This window comes from Oncorhynchus clarkii, chromosome 14 (genome assembly GCF_045791955.1).
Source record: "Oncorhynchus clarkii lewisi isolate Uvic-CL-2024 chromosome 14, UVic_Ocla_1.0, whole genome shotgun sequence".
Lineage (NCBI taxonomy): Eukaryota > Metazoa > Chordata > Actinopteri > Salmoniformes > Salmonidae > Oncorhynchus > Oncorhynchus clarkii.
Window position 1 is genome coordinate 2,991,129 of NC_092160.1, and position 17,437 is coordinate 3,008,565.

Below are 17,437 nucleotides of genomic sequence, written 5' to 3' on the forward strand. Positions count from 1 at the left end.
CGAGTCACAATGGGCGGCCTAAGCGGCACGCGGCATTTACCGCTATCTAATATACATTCACCGTAGGGCGGAGCGTTTGTATGGCGGAAGCACGTCTCTGATCTGAGCGCAGAAATCGAGGTACGCGTGTATGGCGGAAGTACGTCTCTGATCTGAGCGCAGATATCGAGGTGCGAGTTCATCTTTCATATGCTGTGTTTATCGGACCTCCTGGAGACAGACAGAGAGGCCCGGTCCAAGTCCTCAGACAAGGATTAGTTCAGATAGAACCACCGGATAACTAAAACTGTTTTTCAGTGCTTGCCACTGCCGCAAAAGGCTTTAAGTTACTTCCACGGGTGTCGGGTGGGGATGTTGTTAGCCAGCCAGCTAGCTAGCCAGCCAGCTGTCTGAGTCAACCTGTATTGAGCGATTGAAAGCTTCGAAGAAGAGTCAACTTGCTTGCAAGCCAACTGACGAGAACCTGTATAGAACTTGGAAAGAATCAAATGTTCCTCAGCCCTCTCTTCGTGAATTCTCACTAGCCTGAAAGGTGAATGTTGCTTAGCAAAACATGCTACAAAGCTAGCTGGTAATAGCTAGTCATTGCTAACTGTTTGTGTTTTGGGGTGGCCCGTGCTTGTTAATTGTTACTTTGCGTTATTTATGTCCATTGTCTCACTTTTTAGTGGGTTTCGTTCGTTTGCTGGAGATGTATTTAGTCTTCTAAAATGCTGTCATGTAATAGGAAGCCTTGGTGGCTTTTTATGGCTTTCAGTTTATGCAGAAATACTGTAATGAACACAGTAGCTTGCTAGCTAGTTAAGTTAGCATTAGCTACCTGGCTATTGTGTTAATTGGTGTGTTAAGCAGCCTATAGAGCACCACAGTGGAGGTGTCATAATACCCATAAAACCTGTCCAACAGGGAAATGGTTCCAGCCGTTTTTCCATCATTCATTTTTCCCATAGTTTTTTTTTTTTTTTAGAAACACTTAAAATAAGGGCTGTGTTTCGTGTAGGCTTACCCTGGCATGACTTTTTGATAACCATGTAAATCTCTCTAGGACAAGGTGACTTTTGTCAGTATATCCTGCTCTATTTACTGATTCTAAAATGCTAATAAGCATCAAAGTAGACAAATGCAAAACTACAAATCCCTGCAAGCTCCTGCATGTCATCTCTAGTGGACACCTTTGCTACCAGGTATTGTGTCAATTTAAAACTTACACAAGACAGTTCACAGAATTGTCAATTTTAAATAAATGTAGCCAGTTTATTACATTTTGCTAACATTGGATTGTTAATCCAGAGATTCTTAACACCTTTGCCTCTGCAGTCTCGCCCAGAGCCTGATATCATTTGTAGTTCTTTGTGATAGCCACATTAGCAGCTAATTGTAGGCAAATATATTGATAAGTCACTTTGTCCTAGAGATATTTACAGGGTTATCAAAACGTCATGCAATGTACATGAGAAACAGCACTTATTTTAAAGTTTTTCTAAAATCCCCTATGGGGGTAAGTGAATGGTGGAAAAAATGATTGACGCTATCTCCCTGTTTGACCTCTAGCTTTTATGGGTACGTGACTCATACTGTGGTACTCTGTTGAATGAACTCAATAGTTAAGCTACTGATTGTCTGAACCAGAACCTGGCTTTACATGAGACGTTGAATATGGCGACTCTCCTTTAAGCCCATGAAGCAGCCATTCAACTAGCCAGATTGAATAACAACCTTACTGGGCTTAATAAAGGAGAATCGCCATATGCAACATCTCCTGTAAGGCCAGATTCTGGTTCACTGATTGGCTAGTTGTATTGCTGTAGTGACGATCTCATTATGAAATTACAATAACTCTTCAATAGATGGCATGTGGCTAAGTGAAAAGCTTATTGTATGTGAGCTATATGTAGCTAGCATTTGACATGAAAAAGTTAGTATGAGCCAATTCCTGACAGATAGCTTGTCAGTCATGGGTCTCTATAGCCAACCTGGTCTCGGAGCATTTCGTATTATTCGGCACGTAAATCCAAGACACTCCATTTAGTATGATATGTATTAATGGTGTGTATTAATTTTATGGATGTCCATCACCCATTTCGTTAGCTAGGCTAGGGTTTAGGGTTAAGTTTAGGAGTTAGGGGAAGGGTTAACTAACATGCAAAATAGCTAAAAAGTGGAAAGTAGTTGAAAATTTGCTAAAGTTGTCCGTGATGATTTAAACTCAAAAGCTTTGGCTTGCTAGTCTTCACATTATATGCCCATCCATCCACCCCGACCAACCATACCAAATGTAACACATCATACTATTTTGAGTGTCTCAGATTTACGTCTAGTCTATGAAACCAGGCTGCTATAGCCACCTAAACTTAACTCCATGATTTAAGATGGCAGTGACTAGTGTGGGTGGACTGTAGTTCCGATGTGAAATTTATTTTTTATCTTAAACTCCGTATTTCAGCATCCAAAGAATAGCCCGCGTTTATACAAACTTTTATGTGATGTCAGTGCTCCAGTCAACCCACACTAGTCGCTGATCAACTCCATCGTAAATCGTTGAGTCTGCAAACGTGGTCATATTTACTTATTACTATCTTTTTGTTCAAGTAATGCTTGGTGGCTTAAGTATCTTTCACTTTTGGTCCACAAAGTACGGCATCTTTATCCCAGACTGAGGGAAAACAATGTTCTCTTGCAGAAGTGTCATCAGTGAGAGTTTGCGTGTCCTTGTGTGCATGCCTGAATAACAGGGCCCGCGTGAGAGGGAGTGAGTTTGTTACCTTCTCTGGGTGAATATCTCACTGCCCTGGACATGATGGGCCCGAGGCGGAAGTCGACCAAGACACAGCTCGCCAGTGGGGGAGCTGCCAATCCTTACAGACTGGAGGAGCCCAAGGACTACATCAATGAACTCTCCCATGAGGTCCTCTGCCACATATTCCGGTCAGTGAGTGTCAAAAAACAGAATTCAATGGGGGTGTCCCCCAAAAGGCACCCCATTCCCTATATAGTGCACTCACCGTGACCAGGACCCCTATGGTCAAAAGTAGAGCACTATATAGGGAATACAGTGCGATTTGGAACATAAGCGTTATTTGATACTGTTCACCCTCTGACATGACAATGTGATGTCATCATTGGTCCTTGCTTGGACTGAAAATCTTAATGTGCTTTTACAAAATCTGATTATTTTACCATTTAACTTTTTATTTTTTTGACCCTCAAAGGTGATACTCTGCCACAATGACCAGGATAGGGTAGCTGTAAATATTTCCCGCCTTTATCCCCCTCCATGCAGGTATCTGCCCATGCAGGACATCATGTGTATGGAGTGCCTTTCTCGGAAGCTTCGGGAAGCGGTGACACTGTACCTGCGGGTGGTGAAGGTGGTGGACCTGTGTGCTAGCCGTTGGTGGGAGTACATGCCCTCAGGTAGGCAGAGAGGTACATGGCATGTTTGGAAAGTAGCAGGAGTATATTGATGATGCATATCATCCTTTAGGGTAACAGAATAGTTGATAATTGATTTTGAAGCACTGTCAAACATAAATCTACCTTAAAGTCTAAAGCAGCTAAGATTGTAGGTAATATATACATACTCTGTGATATTGAATGATTGTGGGCTTACAAAAAAAGTGTCAATGCACTCTTCAGTTAACCCTCTGAAACTGTTTTGGCCTGGTGCCATGGAGCAGGATTCACAGACTGCAGTTTCCTCATGCTGCTGAAGAAGATGCCAGACCTGGAGCAGCTGTATGGGCTTCATCCCCGCTACCTGGAGCGCCGCAGAGTCCGGGGATACGAGGCCTTCAGTATCCCAGGAGTACTGGAGGCACTTCAGGCCTGCCCCAACCTGCTGGTGAGTCTGGGTCTAACAGACCGGGCCTGGAACAATTGTGACTGTCATGTTTTTCAATTCAGAAAATAGGTGAGGTGATCTTGAAAGCCTTTTTAGGTTGACATAAATATCTTTATATTGATGTGATCCATTTTGAGTTATACCATTGCTATGATACTGTATTACTCCTAAATATGTTTTGCTAGGTTTGTCTACACTAAGATGTCTTTGTCTATCTGCAGGGAGTGGAGACGTCTCATCTGGAGTTGGTGGAGGCAATCTGGAACTACATGCCTCAGGTCCACATCCTGGGGAAGTTCCGCAACCGCAACGGGGCGTTCCCCATTCCCCCTGAAAACAAGCTCACCATCCCAATCGCAGCCAAAATACAAACCCTGCATCTTGTCGGTGAGTGTATCAAGGACTAGGCATATATCTCCTAATCTGTTTAGGTCATGGCACCCTAGACTGGTAGCAGATCTGTGTGGGCTTTCGCCAACTCTGTTGTGCTCAATGGCATAATGAATAATTACCAGACTAACGACACTCACCAGTGTACTAACTCAATGTACTCCTCTCTTACATCCCAGGGGTGAATGTGCCAGAGATCCCGTGCGTCTCCATGCTAAGACACCTGTACCTGAAGTGGGTTCGCCTCACCAAGCCCCAGCCCTTCAAAGACTTCCTGTGTGTCAGCCTGCGGACCTTTGTGATGAGGAACTGCGCTGGCCCCACCAACTCTCTGAAGTACGTGCCCCTGGTGACGGGCCTTGCCTCGGCCCGCAACCTGGAGCAGCTGGAGTTGGTCAGAGTGCCCTTCCTGGGGGGGCTCATCCAGCATGTGGTGGAGGACAGCTGGAGGTCAGGTAAGGAAGGATGGACCATCGTAATTATATTTAATTCAGTACATCTGGAGGTGTGTTGTGTGTCATGCTCAATAATGGGCCAGTTTCCCTGACCCAGATTAAGACTAGTCAGGACTAAAAACATGGTCAACAGGGAACCTTAATAGCAGGTATTTTTAGTCCAGCACTAGGCTACATCTGTGTCTGGGAAACCAGTCCAATAAGTATCAGGGTGTCCACGGTTCCTTAACGTCTTACATTAATGTATCTGATTTTAAAGGGGCGGCAGGGTAGCCTAGTGGTTAGAGCATTGCCAAGTAACTGAAAGGTTGCAAGTTCAAATCCCTGAGCTGACAAGGTACAAATCTGTCTTTCTGCCCCTGAACAGGCAGTTAACCCACTGTTCCTAGGCGTCATTGAAAATATGAATTTGTTCTTAACTGACTAGTTAAATAAAGGTTTTTTTTTTAAAAAAGGGGGAAAAAAGGCCCCGAGTCTTAAAATGTCTTAAATTCAGTTCTCAAAGGTCTTAAATGTGACCATGACTACAGTTTTTGCATTCTATTGTGCCACTGCCTAATTGTTGCCACTGCGGCTAAATAAAAAAAAAAAAAAAAACATCAAATAATACTCAACGTGCACTTTCAAGATGTTAGTTATCCAACCGCATGTGTGGCTCTCTGCGTGTGCCAGTGCGATTCATGCGGTTGCCAGAGGATAGAGCAAGGTAGATAGCTTATACAATTTGATAGACAACAGCACTAACTAGACCTGGGACAATAAACCGAAAATTACAGACACCGACATTGCCCTCCTCTTACCGACGCAATTTTGCTTTTGTCAGTGATTAGGCTATACAACGTCCCTGCAGATGTTTGTGTTCTAAAACCATTATTTCGTCAACAGTAATCTGCATTAACCTGCTTCCTGCAATGAAAGTATTTGCCCTGTTGCTGTTTCGCTGCTGGCTCGCACTCCTGCGCCTCCCTTTTGCACACGGAGTGAAGGGAAAGATGCATTTTGATAAGCGCAAGCATACTGACAGTTGAGCAACATTTCGAAAATGTAGGCTAATTGCAGTAAACAATTAAAACAACTACCGCTACTGTTTAGAAAAATTGGAGTCTCAGCTTTGCAAGCATAACAATTATTTCTCAACTGTCAATAGAGGAAATAACACCACTTTACAAACTGAGTATGTAATTGAGATGATGCGCCATTTGCGACGATTATATCAAGTAGCCTATGCAGGCCAACCAATGGAAGTTTTTGTAGGACATTATACATTTACTGTTAGATCAATTCCATGGCTATCTAGCAACAATCATATTTAGAGTTAGCAATCTAGCTAATGTGTTTTGAGTTCCCACTTTCTCGTGTGGTACATGAAAGTGGCGTTTTTCTGACACTTTTAAAGACTAAAATTTGAAAGTAAAATAGGGCAGTTGGACGTCCCAAGGACCTATTAGACATGAGCAAGTAACGTTACCAGGTTACTGTCAATAAAACAGCATTATTTAGCTAACCTGGTCATGATAGAATCGTGCTTCAGGCAACTGCCATCATCGGCTAACGTACAAACAGTAGCTAACTAGCTAGGTCACCCCTCAAAATAGGCACTGTGTTTTGATTTCCCAAACATAGTTTAGGCCAATATGCAAAAATATAAATGAACATGCAGGCAAATTAATCTCTAGAGCCAAAAATATATTGGATTATTCTGGATCCTTTTTTTACATGTTGCACATCAAATTGCATTCCATGAACATGCTAGATGAAATGGCTATACCTACCCTTTGTGCCCCAGGTGGATTTCGCAATTTGCACACTATTGTATTTGGTGCCTGTAAGAATGCACTTGAAGTTGACCTGGGCTACCTCATCATCACTGCTGCACGCAGGTAAGCAAAGAACTCACTAATTGAGTTAAGCAAATGGCTAAATGTGATGAATAGTGAGCTTTATTTTTTTTATTTGTGTATCTAGATTACATGAAGTTCGAATCCAGCCTTCCCTAACCAAAGACGGGGTGTTCTCTGCACTGAAGATGGCTGAGCTGGAATTTCCCCAGTTTGAGACTTTGCACCTTGGATACGTCGATGAGTTCCTATTGCAGTGTGAGTCAGTTAAGGCCTAAGTTGTTATCTAAAACTTAGAATATTTTATAGTTCTATACACTGTGGCCAGTGTATTAGGTACACCACCCCGTTCACGAAAATGGTTCGCTCCTACAGACAGTGAGTCATGTGGCCATGGCTTGCGATATAAAGCAGGCATCGGTATTCAGTTACTGTTCGATTAAACGTTAGGAAGTGCAAAACGCTCTGCGGAGTGGTCACTAGCTGGTATGGCAGCAAAGTCTTAATCAGATTTTTTTTTAAACCTAACCATAACCACATTGCTAACCCTAATGCCTAACCTTAAATTAAGACCAAAAAGCAACTTATTTTTTTTTTTTTCTCGACCTTTTCAGGTATAGTAAATTTTGACTTTGAGATTGCCCATCTTGCGGAAACCTGCCTACAAAACACATTGTCTATGGGCAAAGGATATGAATACCACCCCTTACACCTACTTTCCTCCCCTTTACCCCATAATCTACTTTCTGAAACTATTTAAATAAACAATATGTAGCTAAGTAGGACGATGCTCCATAAAAATAAGAAGTCTAGCCTTTTAACTGTAGGTTATGGTTATGCTATTATATAAAATGTATTGATTGTAATGTATTTTCTTGGTTAGGTAAAATGAGCCACTCTGAGCTAGTGAAGTATGGCCTGGCTGACGTCATTGAAAACCCAGGTATCATCACAGACATCGGGATGAAGGCTGTCAACGAGGTGTTCTCCTCCATCAAGTATCTGGTCATATACAACTGCCCCCACCTCCACAACCCACACAAGTGGATTACAGGTAATGGACCAAATCATCTGTTTGTGGTTTTTAGGGTCTTTTATTTTTTAAACATTTTTTAATACCTTGCCTGAAGCAGTATGCATTCTTAGCTTTGATGAAACCGATCATTTTATGGGTTTTTACTTAAATGACTAGGGCAGGCTCATGAACATTGAAAGCTTAGAGGACACTGAGAACTGTGTCTGTGTTGTCATCAGACCACTCGCGGTGGAGTCGCTTGGTGGACCTGACTCTGGTGCGTTGCCATGCCATCAAGCTGGAGTCGTTCAGCCAGTTCATTGAACTGCTTCCCAGCCTGGAGTTCATCTCCCTGGACCAGATGTTCAGAGAGCCACCCAAGGTAAGTCCACTGCACTGGGCCCCCCTCATGACAGCGGAGAGAAAATGTTGACATTTTTGAGTTTTGTGCAATTTTGCAATGGGTTGGAGAGGAAAATAAGCCGTTTAACAGCTAATTTACTGGAATTCTATACATTTTGCCATAGGGTGTAGATAAATGTTTGTAGTTTTTAATATATCTATGTGAGACTGATTAACAAAATCAATGGGGACCCCAGGCCAGTAATTCGACCATGATAACAAGTTTAGATAGCTGGCCGCTAAACTAATTTAATAATCTAAAAAATGTTAGCTGACATGGGCTAAGTGACTGACCTAACAAGAGAACTGCTGATGCAAAACAACATTTCGAAATCTACTACACAAGGTGCAACTTTTTTTTCATACGGGTGTTTGAAATCAAACCCCACTATCCTGGTTTTGCAAGCCATGCGCTACCAAAAGAGCTATAGACTAGAGGACCAGATATAGAATATTAACCACCTTGGAAGTGATCTAACAACACAGGGATTGTGACTGAATATGAAGTTCTATGCTTAGTCCAGACTGGACAAAAATGTTAACACCTCATAGGTCAGGGTTCCCCTAAACATTATTTATTTTAATTGTATTGTTGGTCATGAAAGACATTAAGAACACCAGCAAATCAGCTCCATGTGAATTTAATTTTGAAAATGTTGTATTCCCATGCATAATAAAAGCGATATACACAGTGTACTAAATATTAGGAACACTTGCTCTTTCCATGACTGACTATCCAAGTGAAAGCTATGATCCCTTATTAATGTGACTTGTAAATCCACTTCAATTGGTGTAGATGAAGGGGAGGTGACAGGTTAACGAGGCCTTTATACACAATCCATGTCTCAATTGTCTGTGTGCCATTCAGAGGGTGAATGGGCAAGACAAAATATTTAAGTGCCTTTGAACGAGGTATGGTAGTAGGTGCCAGGCACACCGGTTTGAGTGTGTCAAGAACTGCATCGCTGCTGGGTTTGTCATGCTCAACAGTTTCCCGTGTGTATCAAGAATGGTCCACCACCCCAAAAAAAATCCAGCCAACTTGACACAACTGTGGGAAGCATCGGAGTCAACATGGGCCAGCATCCCTGTGAAACGCTTTTGACATCTTGTAGAATTGAGGCTTTTTTTCAGGGCAAAAGGGGATGCAACTCAATATTAGGATGGTGTTCGTAATGTTTGGTATACTCGATGTATGTGATAGTTTATACAAATGTAAACAAGGTTTGAAATTCTTATGTTTTAGGAAATATCTGTTTGGGCTTCTTGTGGTCAATTTGCAGTCTACAAATGATTTGTAATTATGTTCTGGCCCCCTGACCATCTGCTCAATAAATAATCGGTCATGATGGTCTTTGATCTTTTTTTGTATTTATTAAGTATCCCCATTACTACACTTCCTGGGGTCCAGCAACATTAAGGCAGTTACATAAAATGCTAAATATTACATGACATTCCATAACACTTTACCCAATACATTTAGTGTGTTCCCTCTGTTTCTCCCTCAGGGCTGTGCCCGTGTGGGTCTGAGTGCTGGCACTGGGATAGGAGTCTCCTCTGCCCTGGTCAGCAACCAGAACTCTAACAATGACAATGACAATAACAACAACAACAACCACCAGAACAACAACAACAACGATGCACCCAACATCCCACCGCACAACAATGACAACGAGGAGGGTGCAGCTGTCGTGCCTCAACCACAACACAGGGCCGAGGGTACCCTGCTGCTCGCATTGTTACAACATTACTACTTGACAGTGTTATAACATTGCTACATTTTTGTTAAAGTTGTAATGACATCGTCAACATGGCTTGTATTGCTGACATGGGGGATCTTAGCTGTGTAATGTACCGCTATTGTACAAACTCATGACCTTACTTCTTTTCCTCTCCTCCAGAGCTTCCTGAGGTGAACGGGATGCTGCAGGATGAGAACATCGAGGCTGAGGCCGTGGTCCAGGCCTGGCCTGCAGATGAGATGGAACCCCCTGGTCCCAGTCAGCCTGCTGCCAACCCTCGGCCAGACAACGCAGACGAGGAGCAAGCAGGTCTGGACAGAACTAACTCCACTACAGTGGCACATATTTCAGCGAGTTTACATGAGAACGGACTTTTCTCATTTTATTTGTTTTTCTCTCCACTATTTTCTCTATTTCTCATCTCCTCAGTCAGAGATAAACAGACCATCTTACTCCCCGCTCTTTTTTTTTTTCTGTGTTTCTCCACCGCACCCTATTTCCCCCCCCACGCGCTTAGGTCCCAGTGGTGTTCAGTGTGTGGTGAAGAAACCGCCAGTGGTGATTTTCGACTCGGACAGTGAGGATGAGGAGGGCCCTGCCAGAACCCAGGCTCCAGGCCAGCCCCAGCAGCAGCAGCAGCAACTGACCACTTATCCTCCTGAACCACCGCAGCCCACTGGCAAGACTGCCACTGCTGAGGAGGCAGCCACACACATTAGTGAGTCTCTCAAATGTAGAGATGGGCACGGTTATTCAAAATATCTGAACTGTTTTAACTTGTGAGTTTTCGATTTTAGGTTTGTTAATATAGGCCTAAAAAATAATAATGTAAAAGTTCTCAGTTAAATATTATATTTTCCCCTCTTCAATTAGCGATGACAAGCGCACCTAAGGGAGGTTTCACGAGACATGGCACAGATCAATGCAAAACACTTACCAGAAAACTGTCTTGAAACAGAATCTGTTCTATCATGGCGAGCATCAGACTTCTCTTTCACTGTTGTTTTTAGCTAAAAATACAGGAGAATAGCAGCCCGCCCGCTGTTGTGGTATCTCTTTCCTCTGCAATTGCGCCATTCTGATTCATCAAGCAATTGTTTTATTTGGATTATCTGGATATTCAAAAGAATTTCAGGATATTATTTGAATGGTGAAATCATTTCAAATGCTCATCCCTACTCCTCACATCAAAAATAAGCTCTTTCAATTATGATAGATTGTAAGAGATCATAAGAACCTGGTTGCTGACGATGAAAAGTAACTTTCTATCCTTGCCATAAAACTCAAAATGGCTTATATTTACATTTTGTTATTGTGAGTTCTGTGCTGTGTTTGTGTGTTGCAGATAAAGGGAAGACGCCCCTGCGTCGACGAGGGCCACCCCTGCAGGAGCCCAGCTGTGAGAAGGGTTGCCAGGTCACCAGTGAGCAGATCAAAGCTGACATGAAGGCTGCAACTGAGGTCCCTGACAAAGACAAGAACTCCAAGGAGCCTCCTGCAGGGACAGGGGCTGCTGGGGGGGCAGGCTGTACCACGGGGGGCTGTGTCTGCTCTGTCCACTGGAGAGAAGACTCCGCTAACCAGGAGGAACAGTCCAGAGCCCGGGCAGGGGACGAGGGTACAGTCCGGACTCGCTGCACCTGCAGTAGGGCTCGCCCCATCCCAGAGGGAAGGACTCGAAGTTTGCCCAACCACCCAGCCTCTGGAGGGGCAGGAGGAGGGGACAGGACCCCAGAGAGGAGGCAGGATCTGGGGGAGGGAGCAGGCGCAGAGGGGCTGGAGGCCAGGGACCCAGCTGAAGAGAGCCTGGCGAGGGGCGTGCCTGAGAGGCACCGTGGTGAGAGGATGTTGGGTCAGAGCTCCAGGGAGGCCAGCGTAGAGCCCCAGCCCAGAGGGTTAAGAGATGGCTTCCCCAGGCGACCTGTCACCCGCGCCCGCAGCAGACTGTCATCTGTACCTCTGGTGTCTGAGTCAGGTTAGACAGGGGATAAGCAGTCCCTCTGTAATAGCATGAAACGTATTGTGAGGCTGATCATTTGAAATGTAGGCCATATTGTCAAGGCTTTGATAGTGTAGGAAAGCCTGTGAAAAATGAGTTTCTCATAGTTCCTATTGTTTTGTCATGCAGAGTTGTCCAACTCCAAGCCTCGGGTCACTGTAAAGAGGAAACGCACAGCAGACAAGTCCACCAGCACCAGCGACCCGGTCACTGAGGATGACCATGTACAGGTAGGACCACTACCCATACTAGGAAGAGACCCACTGTTCCTGAGCAAAGCGGCACAGAAATAGATTGGACACCTTATTACCAGTACATAGGAAATAGGCCAGGTTGCCATTTTGGAACGAAGCCATATATGGTAAAATTAATGAATCTATATTAAATGCAGCGTCCTTCCTTTGCTTATCCCTATTGCCGTTCAGGTGCTGACGCTGAAGTCCAAAAACCTAGTGGGAATCACCCTTACAAACTGTGGCATCACTGACCTGGTGCTGAAGGACTGCCCTAAGATGATGTTTGTTCATGGTAGGTTTCCCTTCTATATTCTCCCTCGATATATGATCAAGGCTTGATAATGAACATAATTAGTGGGCCGTTCTGTCATACGAAGGCTAAATCCCAAATCGCCCCATTTGGCCATTTTAAATGGCTCTCTGCCGTCCCCTCTGTGTCCCTCCAGCCACGCGCTGCAGAGTGCTGAAGCACCTGAAGGTGGAGAGTGCCCCCATAGTGAACCGCTTTGACTACGCCCAGTGTAAGAAGCTGGACATGGAGCAGGTCCTGGATCAGATCCTCCGCATGCCCCCGGAGAGAAACCGCATCATCTACATGCGCCCCATGCAGCAGGTCAGTCAGAACCACAGATGATATGGCTTCCACAGGAAATGTGTGCATGATTTCTGACTAAATCCTAGCAGAAGTATCCCCAGTTTAAATTGTAAAACATTACCTTTATTTAAGAACAAATTCTTATTTTCAATGACTGCCTTGTCAGCTCGGGGATTCGATCTTGCAACCTTTACTAGTTGAACGCTCTAACCACTAGGCCGATATGGTTTGTAAACCCTGACCTTGTCCTAGATTGACTCTCTGGCCCTGGAGAGGAAGCTGTTCCGTGGGCCGTACCCCTACCACATCGCCATCATCCACGAGTTCAGCAACCCTCCTAATGTCAGGAACAAGGTCAGAGTACGCAGCTGGATGGACACCATCGCCAACATCAGCCAGTGAGTCATAGATATTGCTTGATAATACCTTTTTTAATATCCCTCTTTTCTGTTTATGGATTTGGTTAGATGTTTCAATTTCCAATAGTTTTTCTTACATTTATTTAACTAGGCAAGTCAGTTAAGAACAAATTCTTATTTTCAATGACAGCCTAGGAACAGTGGGTTAACTGCCTGTTCAGGGGCAGAGCGACAGATTTGTACCTTGTCAGCTCGGGGGTTTGAACTTGCAACCTTCCGGTTACTAGTCCAACCACTAGGCTACCCTGCCGCCCCAATAATATTATAGTATAATATTTAGTGGGTTGCTGCCAGTCTGTTTTCTCCAATAAGATGGCCCGGTGTCATTCTCACTACGGCCAGCAGGTGGCGCTGTTGATTCTCTCCTGACCCTATTCAGCCATCCTGTACTAGACTGTTGGGCTTGTGATCAAGGACCAATGCCAATTTCCTTCCTTCATCTAAAAACACAACATGAATAACCACTTTCATTTAATCAACAGGGAACTCATCAAGTACGAGTTCTTCCCCGAAGCTACGCGGACGGAAGAGGATATCAAGAAGTATCCCAGCTACCCCTGGGGCCGAGACATATACACCTTGGAGGGTGAGATGAAGTGCTGTCTAAAACCCTTTGAGACTGGGTCTCGGTATCTTCACAGCAAAGCTACATCCTTCTACGTCACTCTATTCTACATCATCTCTATTAATAAACCATGTGAATAGTGCTGGTCTACTGGGATCTCTACAGTCCAATTAAGGCCAGCTGTGGAGTCATACACTAAATGATTCTTCACTTGGTCGTGAGGATTCTCGATACCACCCTGTCTCGCTAAAACAAGGATGTGATAAGATAGCTAGAACGAGCTGATGGCTCAAAGCAGCCTCATAAAAGTTTTCAGTCAGACGTTCACGCTTGCAAGTAAACGCATGCTAGTAGTAGTCATCGCTCCTGCTCGAGAGTACACATTCTGGGTGATGCGATACGTCATCTCACTGGCTGCTCCTCTGGAGAGCTTTTATTGGCTGTTGCTGATCGCCGTTTTCAAATCTTGTCATTGCATATCTACCACTACCAGAGCGTTGCAGATTTTGTGCCGATAAAATCAAACATGTTTGAAAATACCGGGACGTCTGGGACTGCTCGAAGACCGGATCGGTAGCCCTCAAATTGCGTCTCCGGCCCACTCGCATTAAACGTGCGTCGGCCCCGAGTAGACAACAACATGGGGATTTTTGTCTCCGATGTCAAACTTGTCTGGGACCGCTAAATCGGGGCCAAAATCGCGTAGTGTACACCCGGCTCTAGTGTTTTCCATGCTTCATTCATTGGCCCCCTCTGGCTTTCATGATTCAAGACCTACATTGTGTTCACTTTACCCTTGCAATTTTGGGGTGGTAGCTACTCTGCCCTGTCTGATGTAGCTTGTCGTGTGTGTGTGTGTGTGTGTTTACTGTCTGTAGGACTGGTAGATGAAGCGCCCTACTCCATGATCACAGACTTCCCCTGGCTCCGTACCCTACGGACAGCTGATCCCAACAGCTACGCACGCTATGACTTTGAGGATGATGAGAGCAGTGAGTTGACCGTCTCCCCTGTCCAGTTGTCACCATCTTTACCTACCTGCTATACACATGTGCTCAACCTGGAGACCGTGACTAGCAAACCTGCTCCCAAATTTCTAGGATCATTGTCAGTTGTGTTATATGAGAACTGTGATCTGTCTCTTGAGGCATTCAAATTAATAGAATGGATACCTTCTCGGTAGCACTCTTGAGTCTGCTTGTCAATCATAAGGTGCTAGCCACATTCAATGATGCCATAATGGGTGGACTGGCAGCTGTTTTGAGTGTACCCATGAGTTTACCAGTCAAATTGCCATGATGAAAGGTTTCTAGCCCATTCTACTCATTTGCTATGGTACCAACCATCCTCTCCCGTGTCTCTCCTGCAGCCACCATCTACGCCCCGCGGAGGAAGGGCCAGCTCTCGGCAGACATCTGCATGGAGACCATCGGTGAGGAGATCTCGGAGCGGCGCCAGACGCGGCGTGGGGTCTTCCAGCGTGTGGTGGTGGTCTTCATCCACTACTGTGACGTACGGGGCGAACCTGTGGACGATGACTACATCTAGTGCCTCCTGTTTTGTCCTGGACTGGGGGAGAGACCTGAGAGGGAGGGGAGGAGGTCTTGAGTGGAGACCCAGCACCCCTGGTGTCTACCTGCCAGGCTCCTACTGTGAGCATTGCACCCACCCACCCAATGTTGAGAACCAGTGCTTGACAGATTTTTCAATGGAGCTCCAGGGAGGGGGCACTGGAGTGTCTGTCTCAAGTTGCCTTGTTTTGTATTTTCTGACCTTACATGAAGGGAGAGCGAGAGGCTGCTCAGTGGGTTGGTTGTCTTCTCACAGCCATTGTTTAGGGTTTTTCTCAGTGGGGGAATGACAGCTCCTTGACCTTAGAGGAGTTAAAGCTCTGCTCTTGCCTGCCATTCGTACTCATAGATACGCTATGTTGATCTTTCCATGCACTACCTCGCCGTATAGGTGATGTTGAAACTATGTGTGGGGACCGGCGTATATGTTAAAGCACCCAGGGAAGTGTGTATGCCTATGTTATTGTATAAATCTGAGATCTGCACCGAGAGAGAACCACGTACCTGAGCTTGGAGAATTTAAAGGGCAGTGCTTAGTATTCTGTTTTCACCAAGATGTTATTTTTCTTAAGGGTTTGAATTCCCTTTTTGTGTTTTGGCAAGATTTCCACTGGAATGGACGAATATCAGTTTTCGGGAGTTTGGTGTTTTCACCTACCTCTGGTGCTGACAAAGACACAAGCTTTAGAGAAGCACCCTCAAGCTAGATGCTAGAAGTGCCCTTAGATTTGTTTGTATAAAAAAAAAAAAAAAACTTGTTTTCCCAATACTTTTTTGGCTAATTTATTTATGCTTTGTTTTCATTTGTATTTTCTATGTTTTAGTCCTTCACCTCTGTTCCTGAGGTCTGTTGTTGGGGGTGGGTAGGTTCATTAGGTGTGCATTATGACTGGTCTGTCTTGCGGAGTTCTGTTTACCTCACGACTTGGTAAAACAAGAGCGAGAGAACTGCGGCGGTATCAAAATAAATTTTGTTACCAATTTATTCCCCCCGCCAATTCTCCTGTAAGCTGTTCCTAAAGAAAAGGGGAAAAAAAGAAATGGCATTCATTGTTAAGCATCTTTCATGCATACAAATAATTTAAGAATTCTCTCCGCCTCTAATTGAACCCACATTTCTAGACTTCAAGAATGGCACTGGCTGGTTGTTTTTGAGAGTCGTAAAAGCATGTCTCATTCATCTCTAGATGACTGCAAGCATGCAGACCGTATCCAAGCAAGATGACCTTCTACACATGAGCACCACAGTGTGTCTTATGTGGTATAATAATACTTCTCTTTAGGAAGCACAACCAAGTTTTGTTCATGTATGTGCATAGCACTGGAACACAGAAGGAAGTAGAAGAAAGAACAGTACAGGAATGTACCATATGTTCTGTAAGCTTCTTTTCTAGGTCTCTGGATTAGTGAAAAAGACACTTCGATGTTCCCTAGTCTCTCCTACCCTTTGGATGTTTGAGTTTCACACAGGCTCTTCGGCAGGAAGTCAGATGGTGTATGCAAACAAACACGCATTTTGTCTTAACTACGCACGCAATGCTGAATCTGTTAACTGTGAAAGAACCCAGTGTTCCTGTTAGTCGAGGAAATACATTTTTGAAGGGCACTTTAAGAGTCGGATAAAAAAAAAAAATTAAAAAAGCCTTTTAAAGTGTGATAACCCCCTTCTTGCTGCTCTACCTTTTTTCTCTTGTCTGGGTGACTCCTTCCACCCTCTTCCAAAGCCAGGCTACTAATGCTTGTGAAGTTAATCTAGAAACACGCTAAGCTCTGCAGAAAACCTGTGTACAAAAACCCATGTACAGATGTGCTGTATTTAATGGATCTTCCAAGGTTTGTTTTATATGTTTATATAAAAAAACTATTTCACATAATAAAAAGGGAGAACTGAATCAAGTGGAGCACCACTGTCAGTGTGTGTGTCATGCTTTGTCTGGCAGTGATGTCATATGCAGGTGTGAACATCTTTTTGTGTGTGTGTGTGTGTGTGTGGGGTGCACAGAGAATGGACTGAAGCCTCTTTATTTTATTTCAACTGACAAGTTCACTGTAAGTTGTGAGATCTAAAAAGAGACTATATATTCTGAGTGTGCCTCCCAAATGGCACCCTGATCCCTATATAGTGCCCTGTTCAAAAGTAGTGCACTAAATAGGGGTTACGGTGTTTTTCATTAAGAGGCCTAAAACACCTGGTTTTGCAGAGATGAGCAGGTGTCATCCAAGTGGAGTTAGATTGCCAGCTTTTCAATTAGAAAGTGTAAATGCTGCCCTACATCTGGATAATCCATTTCCTTGCTGCAGTAAAAAGACATCTAGTTTTTAAGTGGACTCCAAGGCAAGTACTGTAAGAAAGGTTGTGCGGCTGGTCT

At 44.3% G+C, this 17,437-nt stretch overlaps 1 protein-coding gene across 7 annotated transcripts; it reads left to right on the plus strand.

Moving 5' to 3' along the window:
* Nucleotides 1-129: 129 nt before the first annotated feature.
* On the plus strand, nt 130-16,957 carry LOC139366128 (F-box protein 38). Of its 7 annotated transcripts, none has more exons than XM_071103260.1 (21): nt 130-532; nt 2,733-2,925; nt 3,281-3,414; nt 3,675-3,841; nt 4,063-4,228; nt 4,411-4,686; nt 6,473-6,566; nt 6,652-6,782; nt 7,408-7,578; nt 7,779-7,921; nt 9,450-9,660; nt 9,843-9,992; nt 10,201-10,401; nt 11,029-11,658; nt 11,812-11,912; nt 12,108-12,210; nt 12,365-12,531; nt 12,766-12,911; nt 13,415-13,518; nt 14,376-14,489; nt 14,867-15,822. In XM_071103260.1, exons 2-21 carry the CDS (start codon nt 2,795-2,797, stop codon nt 15,043-15,045), a joined length of 3,519 nt encoding a protein of 1,172 aa, XP_070959361.1. In that variant the 5' UTR covers nt 130-532; nt 2,733-2,794; the 3' UTR covers nt 15,046-15,822. The 7 variants fall into 7 exon arrangements, with proteins under 7 accessions (XP_070959361.1, XP_070959363.1, XP_070959362.1 ...); XM_071103262.1 differs by having other exon boundaries at nt 150-532; nt 2,681-2,925; nt 3,678-3,841; nt 14,867-16,957; XM_071103261.1 differs by having other exon boundaries at nt 150-532; nt 3,678-3,841; nt 14,867-16,957.
* Nucleotides 16,958-17,437: the final 480 nt, after the last annotated feature.

Coding starts and splice junctions, on each gene's coding strand:
- LOC139366128 (XM_071103257.1), top strand. CDS start 2,795: ATGATGGGCCCGAGGCGGAAGTCGACCAAGACACAGCTCGCCAGTGGG. Junction 7,579..7,778: donor CCCACACAAGTGGATTACAG/GTAATGGACCAA, acceptor TGTTGTCATCAG/ACCACTCGCGGTGGAGTCGC. Junction 13,519..14,375: donor AGACATATACACCTTGGAGG/GTGAGATGAAGT, acceptor TACTGTCTGTAG/GACTGGTAGATGAAGCGCCC.